This window comes from Poecilia reticulata, linkage group LG17, assembly GCF_000633615.1.
Source record: "Poecilia reticulata strain Guanapo linkage group LG17, Guppy_female_1.0+MT, whole genome shotgun sequence".
Taxonomy (NCBI): Eukaryota; Metazoa; Chordata; class Actinopteri; order Cyprinodontiformes; family Poeciliidae; genus Poecilia; species Poecilia reticulata.
Genome location: NC_024347.1, coordinates 12,985,766 through 13,007,030, shown reverse-complemented (window position 1 = coordinate 13,007,030; position 21,265 = coordinate 12,985,766). Strand labels below are relative to the sequence as shown.

Here is a 21,265-nt window from a genome sequence, read left to right as displayed (position 1 = left end):
GTCGTAGTTCACAACTTCATGAGATTTAAAAAATAAAAATAAAAAAATAGATTTTTGGGGGGTTTTATTGTCCCTTTTTAGTGCTTGGTTTAGTCTGAGCTGGATCTGGCTGCAGAAGGCAACGTGACCCGTTGCTCGTCCATTCGTTTGGCCTGAGAGCGCATGATGAGGCTGAAGAAGTCCTCGTCGGGGACAGTCGGTCCTCGGACCGGAGGCGGGGGAGGGGCGCAGCGCTGGTCGTCCAAGCGGGAACCCTGGGGGTACAGAAGTTTGACATTTTAGGTTTGGGKAGGCAAGTCTGCTGGCCGATCAAGCAACAATGTCATGGTAATCAATGGCCGTTAAAAATAAAAATCCAGGGGAGTTAATTCTGATGTCTCCATTTCCAGAGTGACTTAACACTTCAGCACTTTAGACTTTGTGGTAAGCCAGAACTTTGAGTAAAAATAAAAGCCCAGAATGAACTTTGAGATCTAAATAATCACCTGGCATTTGACGAGCATGTCAAAGAAATCCTCATCAGGCTCTGCGTCGTCAGCGTTGGCCATCAGGTGGTTCAACACGGCCTGGTTGCTGCTCTGATTTAGTCTCAGACCTGGCAGGCTTCCCCCGGCGGCCGCYGATTCCTCCAGCCGTCTGCCAGACGATCCCGCTACGTTCACAGACTCTGAAACGGCTGCAGATTAAAAAACAAGGATGAATACACAYGAAGCATCACTCTGAGRATTTKCTCAATTTTGTCTTCACCGACTACATTGACCCACATTTCCTGATGGTTCTGGGGGGCGAATCCGGCCCGCTGTTTAACGACAACCTGCTGCCTCTGTCCTGGACGGAGCAGCGCTGGTCGTCCATGCGGTTGCTCTGGAAACGGCTCARGAGGTCAAAGAAGCCTTCATCTCCAAGCATTTCAGGAGAGAGTCGCTGGTTTGCAAAGAAAACAAGAAGTTACAAACAGAAAAGAACCGATTGGGTTTGATGATGATGAAATGAATCCTGTACTGCATACTTTCTGTGGTGCCTGTGTGGACGTCTGACTTGGGTCCAGGGTGTTGCTGGTGTCCTGGAGGACCTTGGTGGAGCCCCCAATCTTGTACTTCTTCCCCCGCAGGCGGCTGACAAAGAACAGCTTGGAGGAGCTCTTGGCTAGCGACGGYTTGGACTGCTTGGTCAGKATGTCGCTGCTCCACTTCTGACCCTTCAAAACACAACTAAAGTGATTAGCAACATTGAAATGTAGCTGACGGAAACAAAAACTTGCAGTCGATCCCATTTCTGTCTCACATTCATCTTGTCCGGTGTGAGCTTCACCAGCTCGAGGTTCTCCATGCTGTGTCGTCTGCTCATCCTGGGCTTTGCTCCTGCGAAACGTCAACGTAACATGAACRAAAACAGAAATGACCTTGATGGACAGTCCAGGACCTTCTGATCGAGGTTCTGTAAAAATAGCAGTAAATATCTTACCTGCAGCGGGTGACTCTTCTAGCATTTTTACAGAGTATAAATCCAGCTTAGTTGGTACTAGATGCTGAAGCCAGCAGCTAGTCTGAGACCAAAATGAACTTCTACCTTCTTAAAAYGGATCCCCTCTCGAAACAACGTCACAGCGGTTTATGTAAATGCTATTCAGACATGTAGGCTGCAAGTTTCATTTGAATTTTATAGGGGTTTTTTAGGCCGAGAAAAAAAAAAAAAAAAAAGGTTGGAGACAGTGAGTTATTAACGAAAAGGTTCTAGTCACAGCACAGAAGCAACCTGGTGTGGAAGGCATGATAATTTGTTGTATTTTACACTGTCTTGCTGTTAACTGAAAAGTGTTTTCAATTACTCAGACTGAAAGCACTTCATATGCTCGGTTCTCAGTCCGCGTTTCATGCGSGGAGAGCGCTCAGCACCTCTMTTTCTCACGTAGATAATTATAAACTTCAAAGCGAGTAAAAGCCTGAGGCAGAGTCGACGTCCTTTAAAAGGCTCCTGTAAAAACGTCAGCTCATCTCAGACAAATGTCAGCTTCAGCTTCTGGGATCAACTCGTCTGGCCTGAAACTAAACGGAACTAGCTGCAGGTTGGCTATTTACCACTTATGAACTTTGAAYTCCTACACTGTCCCKTTAAGAAATGAAGAACTGTGATTTTGGGGGTTTTTACCATGCAGGTTGTAGTCTATCTCCTTGTTTTCCGACAGCGTGGAGTTGTTTGTGCTGTAGCTCAGACCCAAAACCGTCTGGAGATCCGAGACGTTCATACGAGCGGTCAGCTCCCCGCTCCTGTCTCCAGTCTGGAAGGAAGCAGAAAACACCGGCCAGGTGAGCCCAGGGAGGGTCAAATTTTGTAAAATAAAAACCAAACTACTCTCTGGTTTCTGCAAGTTTTTTTTTTTATTTTCAARTTCAGTGATTTTCTTCTAAAAGCACAGYTTCACTAAGGTTACTTGAAACAATCTCTAACTATTAAAAATCCCTTCTGTCAAGCTAAATATAATAGAAGAAATTAACAAATGTGCWAATTGAAACGTCAATTAAAGACCTATTATGGAAAATCTGGACGTCTTTACGACTTTTWAAAGCTGCAGTTTRTAATGGTTTTGTAGAAGTTTTTCACATATTAGAACTGTTACGATGTCATGACATGACAGGAGGCTCAGTCTGTGAAACCCTACTTCCTATTGTCCTGCCGCCATCTTCAGAAGTTCACGGCTTGGTCAGAAACAACCAATCAGGGCCAGGAGGGTCTTAGCACTGTCAATCATGCTGATGTATGCACTGCAGCTATGTTAATGGTAGAAAAACATTAGCATAGCTTACCGTAGCAGGAAAACCATTTATCCGCCATCGTCGGTACATGCTAACTAGCCTGAATGCTTGCAGGAGCTGTGGCGTAGCAGAGAGCATCCAGGGAGGTTGTGAGCAACAGCGTACACAAGAGTGATTAACAACGCTAAAACCCACCTCCTGGCTCAGATTGGTTGTTTCTTTTCTTATATATAAACGTTACCTACTGCTGCTTTGCGGCCTAAACTTAACATGAAGACCATTAAAACGTGCAGAAGCCCTGTCTGTTCCACTGCTTCGGTTCTGTGAAGCACCTCTTTGCAGATCTCAAGATGCTTCTCAGCAAAGTGCATGGCCTGGTCGTGGTTCCCCAGTGCAGTGTGGGCATTGCCAAGACTCCAGCATGCTCGACCCTCGCCAATCCTACAAAAAAGATTAAATAAAAGTAAGCGCATAAATCTATTTACAGACCAAGACAAGGCACACACACAGTGTGTTCGTACCGGTCGTTGAGGTCCTGAGCTATGATGAGGTGTTTCAGGTGGTAGTCTATGGCTCTCTCATAGTCCTGCAGTAGTGTGTAGGTGTTCCCCAGACTGTAGCAGGCCTGTGCCTCCACGGCTCGGTCCTTCAGCTGCCTCGCCAGCTGCAGCGACCTCCTGGCAAACGAAAGGACAAGCCGCTTCAGTCTGAGGTCGTTTTACGGTTCCTTTCAACATCAAAAGCTCTAAATCTTCGGGGAAGCATCGATCGAGGAACAATGCATATCACCGCAATACGGAGGAGACGTCCTCGTTTTAGATGTGAATGCCGTTTCATTCACAGAGAAAAGCTTAGAGCAGCTTGGACAGAACAGGAAAAACAGATGCTGATTGTGACCCATCGTGTTCACGGCGAGGGACGTTTTGTAGCATCGCTGCGACACTTAACTTAAGTAGAACTTTGTTTTACATCTTTACACTCAATGTATTTTACATGCAGAGTAGTGGAAGAAAAATATGCATAGGTAAATCAGATTTTTATTTATTTCTCCAGTAAATAAAAATCTGAGAAGTGCGTTGTGCATTTTCACTTTTGAGCCACGTCTCTTCTAGTTTTAGTTATAGTGATAATGCTTTGTAAGTTTTACGTCCGTGTACGGGACGGGGCTTACTTGTAATGCTCAGCTGCCACTTCAAACTCCCCCAGAAAGATGAAAGCGTTTCCCAGGTTACAGTAAGCCCGTCGTTCTGCTGATCGATCGCCAAACTCCTTCGCTATCAGCAGACGCTGAAAGCACAGCAGAAAGTATTTCAGTCACCATCAATGCTCACGATAAGACATAAATTGAGAGAGAGAGAGAGAGAGAGAGAGAGGGTCGTCAGAGTTTCCCCTCCCACCTGTTCATGAGAGGCCACAGCTTTGCCAAAGTTTCCCAGCAGGTAGTGCGTGTTGCCGAGGTTACCATAAGTTCGACCCTGAGCAGCCCGATCCCCGAGCTCCTTCACTATCGCCAGGTTCGCTCTGAAGATTCACAACAAACAAATTCAGTTTAGATAGATGGACTGTGTTGCTGGAATACGTGGAACTGTGACTCGTAGAAGAACCAATTTCTTACTCGTAGAACTCGGCTGCTTTCTTCAACGCAGTCATGACTTCTTCTGGGAAATCTCCAGGCTCAGCCCCGCTCCAACAAATACTTTTGCCTTTGGCGTGGTACACATTGCCAAAATTGTAGAGCGCTCGCGCCTGCCCGATCTGACGAGARCCAAGGAAACATGCCCAGGGTGAGGCGTGCAATTTCTTCCAAAGCCAGAACAAGAACTCTAAAACATTTGGATGCGACGGGTCGTAATGACGGGTTTGAACGGGTTTCTCACCTTGTCGTTTATGTCCCTCGCTATGTCCAAGTGCCTCTGACAGCAAACCACAGCCTCGTCGAACCGACCCAGCACTTTCAACGTGTTGCCGAGGTTTCCGCTGGCTTTAGCTTCTCCAAGCAGATCGCCAATGGTTCTAAAAAACGCGTAACTTCAGGTCAGTAAATAATAGTGCRTATTTAAAGGGTAGTCGGTATCTTGTCGAAAGTGCGTCCAACCTCGTCAGGGTGAGATCGTGTCGGTGGAACTCCAGAGCCTTGGCGTAGTCGTGCAGATGGAAGTAGGCGTTACCCAGCTGGCTGTAGATGGCGCTGAGCACCTGCAGGTCCTCTGTGCCCACCTGGATCGCGGCTTCGAAAAAGGAGACGCCCGCTCTGTAGTCGCCCACCTTACAGAGCCGCTCCCCTTCCAACGCCAGCTCCAGGCAGGATACCTCCATCCTACAGAAGAAAAGGCGACAAAAATATATAAAAAAGAAAAAAAAACTCTCCAATGTCTGTGTAATCTGGTCTAGCCTTAAATTAAAAATATGTAAAGAGATTTAACTCGGTAGAATCTCATTAAAAAAAAGTGTTGACTGTACGGGGGGGGAAAAAAAGCAGGACTTTTGTGGCTGAACTCTAACATCAAACTGTCAGCTTCTCCGCGCAGCAGGGAAACAAACATTCGTTCAAAGCGAAGGGCTTTTCATCGGGGAGTTTTTCAGAGCCGCTTCCTTCCATCTACAGAAAACAATGGCTCCAAATGAAGCTTGTTTATTATGGTGGGTCTCACATCCGTTCGGACGCCCCCCCCCCAAACAAAGTCTTTCTCACAGCAAAAACTCAAAATCCTACAACATTTTCTTATATCTGGAAACTTTTCTGAAATAGGAACTAAAAGTCAAACATGYCTTACGAGCTGAAACYAGATGTTTACATAAACTGCATAAAAAAAGAGAGATAAAATTTTTCCTGCTCACTTCCTGTTTTYGCTTTGTTAAGAACAGCAGAATTATTTTTACTAGCCAAATGTTGGAATGATGAGAGAATGTTTCAATACTTTCTTCRAACTCATAAGTTCACATATGTAGGATTACTACAGGATAGAGCCGAGGTCACGTTGTCAAGGATTTGTAAAAGAAATCAGCCAAGRTATCAGGAAGAGAAAAGCGGACCTCCACAAGTCCCRGTTCATCCTTGGATACAATTCTCTAATGCATGAAGGCTAAATGTTCACAATTATGTAAAAAGTACGAACTTCACTGAGTTGTCCAACTATCACACCGCTTCGATGGAATCCGTTTTCCAGAGATCAATGTGTTTTGGGTGCAAAATGTGCAAATCAAACACAGAACAAAAGCAAAAGACCCTGTGAAGCTGATGGCTGAAGCTGGTAAGAGAGCATYCTCACTTACAGAGAAATGAGGCCTGAATCGCCATGGGTTKAAAACAGCAACAGAAAAACCAAGGATACATGTAGAACTACATTTTTGAAGACATGTCCTGCGGTCTGATTCACAGAAYAAATGGGGCCGCAAGGGAAAAGAAAATATATGGAAAAATATCAAATCAAGCAGAGGTGAAAGCTTGGACTCAAATTAATCTTCCAAACCAGAACTAACCTGATGAATTAGGTAAGTGGGTCAAGGATTTCGAAGAGTGGCCATCACAAAGACCAGATCACAATTTATTCCTCTTTATTCGGCCATTAAGAAAGCATGAATATGTGCTGTGACCTGAATCAGTCATTATTTTGGATTTTTAAAGATACTGAATATGTTTTTTTTTTTCCTCCATAGAAAGAAAAACAATGGACCTATATTCTTATATGCAACTTGRTGATTGCTGGCTAAAGCAACCAAAACAAAACTAGTCACAATAATACAAAACATTGTTTTCCCAACAATAATATTTTTGTTGTTGGGAAAAGATTAGCTTTTTGAAACCCGCCCAGCTTGTGTTGTAGAAGTTTATTTCCCCTCTTGAACACACCCAGTCGTTACTTAAAAACCTCAAAGAAAAAAATGAAATAAAAATGTAAAAAAAACAGACGAAGGACTGGGATCCTCAGAAGATSTTATGGCTTTTATACGAGCTGCGATGTTCCTCTGTGCTGACGCAGATCGCCAATCACAGTAACTTCTCTCACCGTCAGGCAGGCTGTAATTTGGCAACAAAAGCAAAGACGATATCCTGAACAGTCAAAGCTCAGCTCAGCAGTCTTAATCCTTAAATGAGAGGAGAATGCCTTTGTTTACAACTAACCCTACGCATTACACCATTAGACTCTACAGCTGTGGAAAACGGCAGCCTACCTGCCGGCTTTCCGTGCCTTACAGCAACAACAGCAGCGGCACATGGAACACCTGAGTGGCATCTGCTGAGGATTTCCCCTGGAAAGGAAACGGCACTTCCACACAGCAGCTCCTTGTCTTTTTCTGACGCATGGACAACCTTTCTTTACCCTGGATCTACCGACCGGCTTTCATCAAAAACACTTGATTAAAAAACATGTTTATTGCTCATTTGCATTAAAAAAAAAAAAAGGTTAAAAATAAGCGGTAAGATCAAACGCATTAGCCATCTGACGTCATGGAGATATCAGAGCCCAGGGAAAAAAGTTCAAGGAGACGCCTGGGATATTGTCACAGCATTAACTTCCACTGCACGGCCGCGAGGAACTCGCTCCATCAGCACTTTCTCGGCTAATCTGCCCGTCTTTCCTTGGCGTGTTCTGTCTCCCGGCGACCTGGTCACCTGAGATTACGTCTGTGAAGTATGCAGCTGACCGATTATGGAGCTGGAGAACGCTAAGTAGCTTGATTAGAGCTGTCAGACTCTGCTCCRTGGTCTAATGGAATCAATTCACTGACGTTAACCGTCCGGTTTGGAGAAGTCAGCCCTCCCACCCCCAATGACGGCTGGGCGTAGGTGTCCCCTGTCCAGACAAACTGGACATACATGTGGGCACACACAAAGCAAGCTGGGATTAATTTTTCAGGGCTTTTTAAATATTTACACCAGGCAGGAGCAGGACACACCTGCCGCAGGAGCCATTTTCCTGAGTTCGCAGGGACAGGAGGTTTGTTTGATAAGCTCATGTGCTTTGTGTCAAGGTCGCAGACAGGTTTTCCAAGCTCAAATTCAACTTTAGCTTCTATTCTTACATTGTAAACAGTAGCACATCATCAGCAAGTTACAAGGCAGATCTGTGTGGTTAAAGAAGTTTAGTTTTCTACAAATAACCTAAAACACAGCCACATTGGAAGGCTGAAGAAGCTCAGAAACTTCTTCAGCCTTCCAACACTGACTGAACTTTAGGTAAGAGACGTAAACTTCCTACCTGTAGCGGACATGAAAGGGCTGCTCCTCAGTTCGCATGCTAACCACTGAACYGCCGGTATCCATCGTAGTRCATAATATGAGGGAAAATCCAAGCTTCGTTCCCGAAAAAATGGTTGCGATTAAAAAAATGAAACAAGTCGGATAGAAAAAAAAGAAAAGGTAAAGCAACACAAACAAACAAACAAACAAAAAAGTCGAGGTCAAAAAGAGTTGGGGGGYCCGGGGGGGGAGTCACCAACTCTGACAAAATCTGCAACTATCGCTCTGCTGAGTGCAAATCATGAGTGCTAGAGCCGAAGAGTCCTGAGAGCGAGTCCCACACAGCTGCTTTCRTATATTGTGTGTTTTGCGTCACTGCCTCTCTGTGAAGAGAACACAAGATGCTGTATGTGAAGCCTCTTTCTGGCGCTTCCATGGCAACACCAACCAAACAGCAGCGTGCACAAGTGGGGCAGGCAGGAAGGGAGACAGAGTGGGGCGGGATAAAAACAAGGATGGGGCCAGTTCAAGCTGAGCTGTCAGTCTAAAAGACAGTGACTCAGTTCATCCAAGATTGGACTGCGTGCGTGTGCATGTGTGTGTGTATGCGTGTGTGTGTGTGAAAGAGAGAGCTCTAAAGTTGCACCAAGGTGACAAAGCTGCAAATGTCTCAGCATGCACTGCTTGCAAGCAGAATGGAGGAAAAAATACCAATGCAGTGTCAAAAAAAAAAGAAAAAAAAAGAAAGAAAGAGCATCTAGGAACCTGTTGCATGGAAAACTGTAAAAAGCAAAACATTCAAACCCAAAAMGTCATCCACCACAGAAGAAGAGAAGAWCCAAARAGTCACTGCATAAAGTAAAGAACCAAGCCAGCCATTACCTAAGTTCTCCATGAGGTCATATAAGCCACCATCAAATGCTTCCCCCCGGTTTAAACCATAGTGCCCCACCCCTCTGCATACACACACACACGCACACACACATGCTGCATACACACACACCGAGAAATGGAGCAGACAGGTTATTTACTAAATGGGCTAAATTTTCAGGTTTAGGTATTAAGAAACTGCTAAACAAAGGAGATAATAMATTTATTTTCCAGCATCCTGCTAAAGTTTTTAAACCATTGAACCTTCTGTTGAAATAAACTGTAAAGTATTTCATTTTAACTGACAGATTGCGCAGGTCTGAAGTGAAAGAAAAGCTACACATAGGTTATATTATTATTCTAAAATATAAATCTTAAAAAGTGTGGTCTGGATTTGTATTCAAYCCCATAAATCCTTTATAGGACCAACTTTCGCTATAATTCCAGCTACAAGACTCCTTGGCTATGAGTGGCGTCCAAATGATCAGTTTGGTCATCCCGTTACTCCTGCCGCTATATGAATGGTCATAACAGGAGTTAATTCTCGGGATTTTGCAGAACATGTTCCCACACATTATTAGAAGTGCCTGTCATTGGATGAGCCAACCTCAGCTGTATTTATGTGCCAACTGGGTGTGTTTCTTTCTTGCTCTTTTAACTTTGCTTTAACCAGAACAAATAACACCTGAGTAAATGTTCATAAAAAGGAGAAAAAAAAAGCTCTAATAATAATGGCCTTATGGGAGATAAGGACTAAGTCTTTTTAAAGACATGAGACAGATGTCATTACATTTTGAAAACATGGTAGTTGAGATAGTTGTGGCCTATTTTCTTCGGGCCTCAAAGCACTAAAATTACTGCCTCGGACAACCAAATCTAAATATGGGTACACGGCTATTACACTGTGAGCCTACGCCTGCATCAAAACAAAAGACAGAAATAACTCAGCTAGTTCAAGGGTACTGACCGGTAATTCTTCCGCACAGGGACAGGAAATCTGGAAAACCTGGAAGGAAAAATAAGACCACGATTAYCTTAGCATCTAACAAACCTTTACATCATMCCCTCCTCCACAGGATTTTGAACTTTTATCCCCAGAGGTAAAATAACACAGGATTTGTTCCCTTGTAGGGTGTGATGTACCAAACTTTTTTATGTACTAAAAAGAGCTGTCTGCCATGAAACATTTCATACTGTAACCATCAACCAATTGACTGCAGACAATTCAGAGTATTTTTCTATATTGTATATTCTCCTAATGCTGCGCTGCAAGAATTTGTGACTGTATGATTCCAATAAATCAATACCCACAAACCACCAGTCACTTAGTTATTTTGGTTTGATTGTGTTGTGCTGCACATTCTATTGAATTACGTATTTAAGTATGTTAAAAAACAGCAATTGCAAATGTTTTTTCACAAGGGTAGTTAGTTTAACTAAAACTAAACAACTAAAATAGATATTACATGATCTGCTTTACACAACCTGTCAGGCAGTGAATAGCTGGATAACCAGTAACCTGAGTATTTACTTGTATGKTCAGATTAAATCGTTGTCTGTCCATGCTTTTATAACTGTATTACAAGCGTGACATGATGCGAAATATAACTGGGGCCTSGCAATAAAAAACAGCGGTGTCATTTTTTTTAAACCGGGTATGCAGGTTTATTTACAAAGTGCAAACTACTCAACTTTTAAACTTTGCTTTATCTAACATGCATGCGTCTGAAAAAAAATACCAGTATCATTCAAAGTTATTTCTCTGGACTTAGAAGCATATAGTAAACGTCAAGCTTTCACTGCGAAGTGCTCTGTCTCTCTTCACGTCAAGTAAAAGTTGAGTTTGTGGGCAAATATCGCATTTAGTTCACTCATCCCGTTACAGCTACAGGTTAGCCACGTTAGCCGCTACACTTACGTTAAACGATCCAGCTCGAACAATGGTGACTTCTCTTGTTCTTTTCTGTAATTTCTCACAAAATTACAACGTCGAACTGCTTAAAATCCAATGTCTTTAYCGTAAGGAATAAAGTGTAACGAATACAATCAAATGCAACATTATTCTATAACTTTGCCAAAACTTCGGTAAACCTCCAGTTTAAAGAAATCATTGTAGCTATATTGATAGTGTTGTATGTTTTCTTGAAGTAACCAATCAGAAYGTGGAATTCAAAGATAGCCACGCCCCTAACAACAGTCATTGGACCAATAGATTTGAATAGAAAAGATATGACGTGTGCTAATCAGCTAAGTGTCAGTTTTGACACGCCTTGTACTTCAGGGTTTTTTTTGACAAATATTGTCTTGTTTATAATGTAGACGATAAGTTCACGGTAACGAAGATATTTGTGTGGATAATGTAACAATGTCAACGGTTCAAAACACCCCCAGCTTGCTAAAACTCACAACTTAATAGTCAGCAGAATGTTAGACGAAGTTTCACCAGTGTTACTAATAGCAACCAGACCCAGCTTCTGTTCCTCCTGGCCCAGACGGTCAACGTTGCCGTGTGAGCTACATAATTAATGATACCACAGAAACTCAACMWATACAAGAAGTTATATGACAAGGAAGAAGGGAGCGAACACTGCAGCAGGTTTTAAGAGTAGGAGCAAGTGTTACTCAACCACACTGGAGAAGGAGCAGCCCATGACCACAGTGAGTTACCAGCACCACCAAAAGAAAACAGATGGAAAATGTCGGACAGAGGCTAGTTTAGCACCTGTATGTGTATGCTTGTGCTCCTTTCAATAAGCATGCAAGTTTAACATTTTGCTTTTCTGAATTCTCTCTGTTTCTAATGTTATTTAAATAATACTGAACTATTCTGGCAAATATAGTTCTCATTTAATTTTTTTATTTCTCATTTTAATGTGGAATACAAGATTAAGTTTTTCTTGTCCAGAGGATATTAATAAAGTTGAGTCATTTTTTCATTTGCAGATGAAGCAGCACTTGATGTGTCTACATTTTTAAAGGTTACTGGGCATAAGAATGTTAAATCAGTTAAACAATATTTTTGACATGTAACACTGGATGATGTTTGTTCTCAAGATTCTCAGTAGAAATCAAAACAAACATACAACAAATAAGGAATTTCCTCAACAAATTCATTWAAAAAAAWWTTTTTTAAGGTCTGACCTGACCAGTCAATTCAGATTTTTACATAAAATAGAAAAAATGAACTCCAGGTTCTTTCATAAAAGTAAGAAATTGAAGAAAGCATATGTGTCAAACCTATGCTACCTTATTTTTAGTTTGCTAAACTTAAAAAATAGGAATTAAGGTGCATGCTATAGGTTAGTGCATTTATTAACAGAAAATATTGGGATTTGTTAGATTTGATGCATTTAAATAACAAGAATAAAATAATAATACACCYTAGYGTATGAAGMTGTTGGAACCARCACAGAGGCCAGTACATACATCCATAAGCTTATAGGGAGGGGGAACAGGAAGATGCTGTTTCAGTTTTTATATGAGCTGATTGAATCAGCCCATATAAGAGGAGGTGGAAGTAAAGAGAAAATAAAGGATTAGCCTAGTTGCATTCACTAAAGTATGRGATGTACACTCTTCCTGTTGTGTACAGTGAAGTTCCAATGCAATGTATAAATGCAGCTGTTGTTTAGTTTGTTGGTGTTATGCATCAAAGACAGGAACTCAAATATAGATACTCACAACCAACTGGCTAATGAATTCCCTTCCTTTCTGTAAATATGTTTTTTGTTTGTTTTTTTGTTTGTTTTTTGGGGAAAATGAGACCCAAATAATTTTTTTCTCTCACAAACTTGACCAGGTGATTGGTGCTGTATCTCAGTTGGCGGTTTTCTCATAACTTTGGACAGTCAAGCCACACAAAGCTTGAGTGGCTTGAGTGTTGTATCCTGAATAATTGACACCCTTAAGACATTTTCATCCAATGTTGTCAGTTCACAGCCTGTGTTGCTAAGGGATGAACAGGTGTTGCATGCCCATCTTTTCTTTCCTGTAAAAAAARCACAGGCRAGAAGAAGCTGAGTCACAWTYCTTTTCATTGCAGAAAAAAGCCTGATGGAGGGGGACTCTGAGGATGAGGACGTTCAGGAGGAGGACAAACCCACTGTGCTGTGGGAGAGGCACATCCAGCAGAGCATCTTAGTTGAGCTCAGTGAGGATGAAAGTATTCACCTGAGCGATCTAGAGAGCTCTTTAGCATTACACGTGTCCCGAGCAGAATCAGCTGCCTCCGAAGCAAGCATTCACCTCAGTGGTAAGTCAACTATTTGTTTTCCCAGTCTCTACTTTGCTAAGAYATACAAAACAGCTGAAATGAATGAACTGTTATAGCAAMCATTTCATCCATGAATTTGGCTGCATGTAGTTTRACAAACATGCAGCGCCKTATTTTCTCACATTACAACCACAGATTTTAAGGTATTTCATTGACTTTTCAGTAATATGGCAACAGATGAAATAGAAGGAACATAATACACAGTCTTAACATTTTTGTTAAACTATAATGTGAAAACATCGCTCTGAGTCAGTGCTTTGTAGAGCTACCTTKTATTTCACACATTTGTTGGAATGTGCCTCAGTTTTATTTTCTTATAGCCAGTCTATTATGTCTATTGCATTTTTTCCCAAGACCTGCCAGAGATTTTTACTTTGATTTAGGTTCTATCACAGAAGATCTTGATAAAATATATAAAAGTTTGCTGTTGTAACAAATTCAGGTGGTATTAATATTTGTTCAAAATTTTAATGGATTATGAATAATATGTACTTTTTCTTACTGTAATGTTTAATGTTTTGGTCGTTATTCTTTATTTAGATTTTAATGCCATTTCTGTGTTCTTATTTTATTTTCAGGAAGTGCAGAGCTGTCAGCTTTAGAAGAGTCCTCCTCAGAGAGCAGTGTTGACAGCAGTAATAGTGTAAATGCTGTCGAAAACAAAAATAAAAGCATTACGTTGCATCTGTCAGCCCAAAGACCCAACACCACTCGCGRTGAGCCACCCTCCAAACCGGGGATTGCAGACCCAGGACAAGACACCAGTGATGAGGATCAGGAAGATCTGCCTTATGAYGAGGATCTCAGAAGCTCGCACTTAAACCAAACATCTAGTTCTTCTGGAAACTCTGACGGAGGAGAAACTGTTCATGGAAGCCCAGATTCTCCTGGTCTGCTCGAGAAAGATAAGAATACCAACACTAAACCTGCGGAGTCTCTTAACGCTACCAATCAAATTGAGGTTGCTCTTCCTACAGACATTACCCATGTGTTGCTGCGACACTTCTCTCAGGAGGAGTTGCTCGGACCRGAAAGGCTGATTGAGGCAGAGACCTTGCCGGAGGTGTCTCTGCTGGAAAGCGTGGACGACTCTGTGTTTAGCGTGGCTGCAACAACCAGCACACCAGAAAATTACTGCTGTAAAACTGAAAACACTCTGGAAATGAGTCACAAAGGATCAAAGAATGAAAGTTTAGAAGAAAAAACTGAAAGGAAAACTGATAATTTTGCTTCAGCTGCAACTGAGGAAAATGTGTCCAGCTCAGGAAGTGTGAACCAGAACAGAGGGGATGACTCTGCAAATGAAACCGAGCAGAACAAGACAAGAGAGGATGATTGGAATCAGAGAGTCCCTCTCATTCGCACTAGATCCTTCTGTGAGATGAAGTACGGCCAGGGACAAGTTCATTACCCTCTCCCAGATTTCTCCAAGGTGGCCCCAAAAGTAAAAATCCCTAAGACTCCAAGTGGACCTGTGAGACCAGTTCCGCCAAAACCGAACACCATTCACAGAGCCCAGTCTTCTCCTGGTATGTTAGAGGTGATCAGCAGAGTCCTGGAGGACTCCATCCCACTATCAGAGATGCCCTACGTCTTCGAAGACAGTAAAAACCAGACACCACCATCAATGGCGCATCACCTGACGGTAGCATTCATCTCATTATGCATCAATTCCTTAAAGCTTCATATTTCCTCATAGAGTAACACTGTTGTGTTTGTTGGCTGCCTGTCTAACTAACTATGTTTGAATTTTTAGACTGAATATGACAAATTACTGACCAGATATGTAGATTCAGTGAACCTTATAGAAGTAACGGCACCAAAACCAAATGTAAGCTAAAACCAGTTTGGCATAACACTGATTTTTAAATAATCCGTGCTAGTCGTGCTACTAATTATTGGTTATGCTTTACAGATTCATCCACACTCAGATGAAGTTGAGAAGCAGCTAAAGTTTGGTGTAGAGACTCATCCCAAATACTTGGTTTCTTCCCTTCCGCTGTCAGGTACGGTTCTGTGTCTGACACCTGAAACTGTGGATGTTTCACAAAGCATTTGTCTTTGTTCAAATAAAGAGAAAAAAATGTATCAATGTGAAAAGTCTCTATGCAAAAATTTGGCAAAACGTAATCTTCCTAAATGTGAACTGCAACTTTTTCATTTTCACCTAGAAAAAGTATTTAAAGTTCCTTTCTGTAAAGTCTACAGACTTTACAGAAAGGTCTGTAGATTGACCTTTCTGTAAGAAAGGTGCCTAGATTGACGACATTAGGCACCTCAAAGTGACGAAAACGACCTGGTGGTTATCAGACATGTTTAAGAATAAAACAGTCTTTCTAGAACAGCCTTCTGCCACCACCACAATGAGAATGGTGTTTTCATGGTGATATACTGTTAGTTTTTATTTTTGTTGTTGTTTTTTGCCACAAAGCATTTTGTTTCTAGGTCCAAAACTTTAGTTTTAGTTTCATCTGATCAGAACAACTTATTTCACATTTGCTSTGTCGCCTAAAATACAAAGATTAAACAGTAATGCGTTAGATGTTCAAGGCTTAGTCTTTGCAGTTTTTGTATTTTAATCATTTGTACATCACGTTGTAATCCTAATTTAATGTTAGGTATTATGTTAGGTACTTCTTTCCATCACACAAAATCCTAATAAAGATATTGAAATTTGTGAAAGCACAAAATGTCTTAAGGTACGAATACGTTTTGCTACTGCAAGTGTTATATATGACCTTTCTTGTATCAATTCTGTGTTGGTGTTTTTACAGAAAACCTTATTGAGAAAGAGAGTGAATCGACTCAGCGCTCAATAGTTAAGGAAGCAACCAGAGTTTTATCAAACCAGCATCAGGATAATCTTAGTGATGGTGAGAGATTAACTGCTGAGCTGAGCGAGATCATCATCCAGTTTATGCAGAAGGTACTGTAAGTTTGAATGTGGTTCCTCACACTGTTCTGTTCTGAAACCGCTTAACAAGCCTCATGTTTTCAGGTTGAAGAATTCAAATGTAATGTTACTAATATGGCTGTAAGCACACCTGAGCAACAAATGGTAAGGGATGTTTGAATCCTCAGAAACAAATTTTATTTAGCTATATTTTATCTTTAAAATATATATTCATATTTTTTTTCTTTMTTTTTTAAAAAAAAAATACATGTTTTTTTTCCCCCCTGTCTTTTTTATGAGTGAATGCAAAATTTGTCTTTTGTTAGATACTGAGGAGCATGATGGAGGCGCAGGATGAGCTTGAAAGGAAATACATCAGTAAGAAGGACGAGCACAGAGCTCTRGAGATGCAGAACTACATGGGTCTGTCCAGAAACACTGGCACCTTTGACCCCGACAGGTTCAGTAGATCTTATTGTTGCTACCGATCGAATCTCAGATTATCTGTACTTGCGTTACATTTTTCGTGCATGCATTGTTCTGTGTGTAGACTGGTAGAGGGAGACATATTCAGGATAGGGATGCACCTAGAGGACATAAAGGAGGTCATTGACAGAAACACGTATGAACAGATTTCTCCACCCCACTCGTCCTCCACTCCCACGTCGCTGCATGAGAAACCTGGTTCACTTTTCTTTCACACAAGTTCGCCTCCACCTACACCTTCCCTGCATGAGGTAACAAACGCATACATTTTCCTTCAAGTTATTTAGACATGTCATTTTAGTTTGTATGGTGGTTCAAGTTAATCTTCTGCATATAGAACATCCAGAACATAAATTTGGCGCTTTGCACTGAACGTTGTAAAGTTCAACAAATTAGTTAGTACCAAACTCTGATACCAGTCCTTTAAAAGAAGAGATTGAGACCTTGATTTGATCAAAACATTTTTTTTCTCTTGCTAAAAACATATTAATTTAATCTGATAACTTAAAAGACCAGATGCTGATCAGGTATTCAGTATAACTTCAGTCTGCCTCAGTTACAATCTGATTATGTGTTGATAAAAGGCAGGTTATTTGCAACAGAATAGAAACCAACAACTCATTACATAATGGTTTCAATTCATCAGTCTTTACAGCATACATGTAAAAATTATTTTTAGCTTTGTTTGGGTTGAATGGTAGTCTTTAAAGAATTTCATCACATTATGTCAATAAAATATTTAGTTGCATGCTGTTCACAACACTGTCCTGTTGTCAGAAAGAAGCTGATGTAAAGTTTTCTATCCTAAACTGTCATCAAAAAATAACAAATAAAGAGATAAAGGAGTACAATTCCTTTATCCCAAGTAAGCCAAAACAGAAACACTGCCATCTTCTGGCTCATTTTAAAGAGGTGGAAATATTATTTTTTATTAAGCGTGCAAATACGATGTAACTGGGTTTTGTTTTTCAGGGGGAAATTGCAGGCTTTTTCACTGAGAGTTACAAAGAGGATGCACAGAAAGACCAAAATAACCAAAGAGAAGTTGAAGACTCCACAGAAATCCATGTCGATGGTGGATTTAACCAAAGCCGGGAGATCAGGACCGCTGACCCTTTAAAGGAAACCGCCAAGCAGCCCATCAGCAATTCCCAGTATGAATAATTAATCTTTTTCTCGGCATACTGATGTATTTTTTTTTTATTCAAATTTGACTTCCCAAATGTTCCCTTTTTCTTTTAATATTTGTTTTGTTTATAGTAAATATTCTGTGTTTGAGGCAAAACTGTATGTCTAAAAAGTAATTGAAATTATACAGTTTGAGTAAAAAAAAAAAGATTTTGTTTCCATCTATTGATGCTCTGAGTGTTGCTTTATTTATTGTGTGATAGTGCTCATAAAAAAGGCACGTTCTCGGCCTTCCTTCAGGCAGATAGTGTTTCAGGTTCAGTGCTGGTTTCAGGTTCCTCTGTGCAGACGGAACAGACTGTTTGGACCGGTGTGTGTTCAGGTTGTTTTCTCCGTCCTGTTTCAGCGGCCTGCTGGGCTCAGTAAACGGACTGCACTGTCAGACACCAGAAGATGAGCAGGAGACAATTTTAACTTACCGGGTAACTCTGCCTCTGTGGACCCCTGACAGGTATTTACTGCTAAGAGTGGCAGGTTTGAGCTGATTCCTGTGGAAAAAAAGAGCATGTTACCATTTCTCAGAGCTGGATCTGATTTTCTACAATCGACATGATGCTTTTTACTGACTCACACTAAAGTCTTGAGTCTCATTTTTTTTCTCTGTGTCTCTGTTGCAGCTCTGACTTGAATACGAGCAGTGAATGTGATCTGGGTTATTGTGTGAGTCTGGCAGCGGCGCGCTCCTGTTCTTCTCATCCTCCCAGAGACTCGGACAGCCGCAGCGTCTCACAGCCCGCGGTCAACRCCTCCTGTCTGTCACAGGTCAGTCACATTTAAACATTAAGTCTCTTCTGGATAATCAGTATTTTTCCTGATCTGCTGTTGGTTCAGGTACAGCTGGAACCATTAATTGTTCAAATCTAATCCAAATTGTTAAAACCCCCAAAATATAAGACACTCATGCTGATGATGAGTATGCATTTGTTGTTTGAGTTGCAGCGGATATCTAGTCCAGAGACAGACAGTGGATTTGGAAGCTCCTATCTGAATCAGTCAGTCACTGAAGCATTTCAACCAAACGTCCTGACAGGAAGGTCAGGAAAACCATTCCCAGGTTTTTCGGATTGCTCTGCAGCTTCTGTCCACAGATAACAGGGGAACCTGAAATCTGCTCCTTTCTTTTCCAGCATTCACTCCAAGTGTGACGACCTAAACAACTCAGACAGTGAAGCTTCCTGCTCCGAGCTGGAGACGACGATCCACACAGTCGCCGTGGCTACCAACTCATCCATCCAAACGCTGCACTGTGAAGCAGCAGCAGCTGCTGCAGTGGAGTTGTGGGTGAAGAGCACCACCAAGGAGCGTAAGTCAAGCCTCCCTCACTTGTTTCACCGTTTGGTCTGATCAGTCCTGCAACATTTATTTCTGCACAAACAGGGACTGACCACATACGTCCTGCCCACATACCTGAACCGGCTTTCAGGACCTCCATGAACGCTGTAGACAAACACGCCCCTCTTTGCTCCTGTTCTTGCAACAGGTCAGTGTGCATGGAGCTAATCTTAGTGGTAGACATATGGAAAGATATAATCTGACGTCTTTTATTCTGTTCATATGTGCATCCAGCGAGGCCATCCTGGCCTTGCAGACAGAGGTATCGAAGTTAAAGAAGGACCTGGAGCAGGGGCTGGTACAGCTGCCCCACTTAGCACAGAGGATGGACTACCTCACTTCAAAATACAGACAGGAGGATTCAGACCACAAATATAACATCCAAACTCACACACCAGCTTCAAAAAAGTGAGCCCCAAATCTTCCCTTTCAGTAAATAGAAGAATAGGAGTTGTTGAAATGTGTTTCTGTGACTTCCCGTGAATAAAATATTCTGTGTATTTCCTGTAAAGTCCTATTATGTTCCTCTGATTAGATCTTTGTTTGTCTAGTTTAGGGAAGTCGAGCAGCAGAGGGAGGAGTAACCTCACGTCCAGTCTGGAGAGAATAGACGACTGGATTTCCTCAGACATGGAACGAAGCAAGAGCAAAGGTGGTCTGCCAGAACTTTACGTTTTGTCCTTTTCTTAAAGATGATTTTAATCAATTAATCAATCAAACTTAGTATATATTTGCTTTGGGTTATGAGCACAGACAGCGGTGGTGGGAGCTGCTCTGAGATAATGTCGCAATTCCCTGATTCACCTGTGGGAGGAGTTTGTTCCACATCTGATAAACTCCAGCACACAAGAGGTTGATCACTGCAGAGTGCATGCTGACAATTGTTTTTTTGTTTTGTTTGTTGTTGTTTTTTTACATTTTACTGCTTTATGTCTAAAGAGATTAAACTTAAGAACATGTTTCCGTACTGCAGGAATCTCCGGTTTAAGAGCAAAGAATGAGCGCCGTGTGAAGCAAAGGCCACAAGGTGAATATTTGAAGTGAAATAATTTCAGTTTTATCTATTTAATTTATCTATAACCAAGAAGAATTTAACAGTATGCCTGACAATCTGAAACATAACACTGTAAGTTGTGCAATATAAATGTACAGTACAGCTCAATTATTAATTAGCACTTTGTTTCTGTGATGGGCAGCCATCAAGAGTTTTACCTCCAAGGAGAGGTGGTCTCCCTCTCTCCAGAAGCCCCTCCTTCAGGTCAACTATGGCTCCTCCTGCAGCCTGCCAGCCAGGTACACGCGTCTCACCTCAAACCTTCAAACAATAATTGCCAGGAAACATTTGCTATCATCAGCAATCATAGCTGATGATAGCAGCACAACATATGATTGTTTTAAGGAGTGGGACAATTTTAATTTATTGACAGAACCAAATTAAATGTATTTAATGGATGATAATCCAGTCAGCGTCTTTGATTTTGAAACTGAGCAAGTGTAGGTTTATTCCAATGCCATGCCAACTTCAATGTCATGTTGCTTGATGATTTATAAATTAACCTGCATGTTTTATACTCATATATCAATAATATTTGAAAAGCTGCAAGTAAGATTTCTGCGTTTCAGTCTGGAAAGTTTTAAAATGAGATTTTTATGAATCTTGAATAGCCCTACTAATCTCTAATTTCTGCCTTATAATGCAGCTATAAAGTGAGAGAGCCGCAGCTGCTGTCCACATCCTGTCACAGAAAACACTCCACTCAGTCAGACTCTGCACTTCTGCCCAGCAACGTGTATTTTCAGCAGACTCTGTCTCCAGTCTCTGTTCCTCCCAGGGCGACCAGCAGACACAGGGGCAAAAAGGTCAAAGGCTCAAAGCTTTAATGCTGATGTCAACATTTATTCATTATCCATTTTTCATAGTTTTTTGAGTAACGTAAGATGTTCTGCGTTCAGGAGGAAGACATGAACAGGACTTTGGACCAGGCCATTGAAGTTGCTCGCATCATGAAATGGACCACAGATCGTATGGCCAGGAAGCTGTCTGCCGACTTAGCCAAGGCACAGCTGCACAAGAAACTTTACAACACGCAACCACTAGAGGGCAGAAAACACCACACTCCCTAAATGTTATCACATTTCACTGATCTTCTGTAATACATTGTATGGGGATCCTTAAGTTCCACAATTCAGTAAATAAATGAGACATTAAACCAAGAATATGAAATGTTAAATACAAAAATACATTCTTTAAAATTATTTAAATGTTTCAGTTATTTATTTTCAAAAGA

General features: G+C 41.4%; 2 protein-coding genes across 6 annotated transcripts; one reads left to right on the top strand and one right to left on the bottom strand.

The window, feature by feature from the left end:
• Window positions 1–47: 47 nt before the first annotated feature.
• On the bottom strand, window positions 48–10,944 carry gpsm2 (G protein signaling modulator 2). 4 transcript variants are annotated; one of them, XM_008433740.1, is made up of 16 exons: window positions 10,724–10,944; window positions 9,773–9,811; window positions 7,955–8,318; window positions 4,849–5,070; window positions 4,631–4,766; window positions 4,369–4,508; window positions 4,151–4,274; window positions 3,925–4,040; window positions 3,275–3,430; window positions 3,086–3,194; window positions 2,149–2,278; window positions 1,285–1,361; window positions 1,010–1,198; window positions 765–924; window positions 486–676; window positions 48–254 (listed from the first exon to the last, which is right to left on the bottom strand). In XM_008433740.1, exons 3-16 carry the CDS (start codon window positions 8,017–8,019, stop codon window positions 90–92), a joined length of 1,980 nt encoding a protein of 659 aa, XP_008431962.1. In that variant the 5' UTR covers window positions 8,020–8,318; window positions 9,773–9,811; window positions 10,724–10,944; the 3' UTR covers window positions 48–89. The 4 variants fall into 4 exon arrangements, with proteins under 4 accessions (XP_008431962.1, XP_008431964.1, XP_017165632.1 ...); XM_008433742.1 differs by lacking the exon at window positions 7,955–8,318 and having other exon boundaries at window positions 10,724–10,943; XM_017310143.1 differs by lacking the exons at window positions 9,773–9,811; window positions 10,724–10,944 and having other exon boundaries at window positions 7,955–8,416.
• Window positions 10,945–11,033: 89 nt separating this feature from the next.
• On the top strand, window positions 11,034–21,233 carry aknad1 (AKNA domain containing 1). 2 transcript variants are annotated; one of them, XM_008433738.2, is made up of 22 exons: window positions 11,034–11,463; window positions 12,848–13,057; window positions 13,657–14,723; window positions 14,835–14,909; window positions 14,994–15,084; window positions 15,853–16,004; window positions 16,077–16,136; window positions 16,298–16,431; window positions 16,522–16,708; window positions 17,430–17,611; window positions 17,992–18,096; window positions 18,263–18,407; window positions 18,585–18,679; window positions 18,773–18,948; window positions 19,023–19,125; window positions 19,212–19,385; window positions 19,529–19,629; window positions 19,731–19,829; window positions 19,951–20,004; window positions 20,174–20,270; window positions 20,678–20,837; window positions 20,931–21,233. In XM_008433738.2, exons 2-22 carry the CDS (start codon window positions 12,859–12,861, stop codon window positions 21,099–21,101), a joined length of 3,627 nt encoding a protein of 1,208 aa, XP_008431960.1. In that variant the 5' UTR covers window positions 11,034–11,463; window positions 12,848–12,858; the 3' UTR covers window positions 21,102–21,233. The 2 variants fall into 2 exon arrangements, with proteins under 2 accessions (XP_008431960.1, XP_017165631.1); XM_017310142.1 differs by lacking the exon at window positions 11,034–11,463 and adding an exon at window positions 11,515–11,529.
• The last annotated feature ends 32 nt before the right edge of the window (window positions 21,234–21,265 follow it).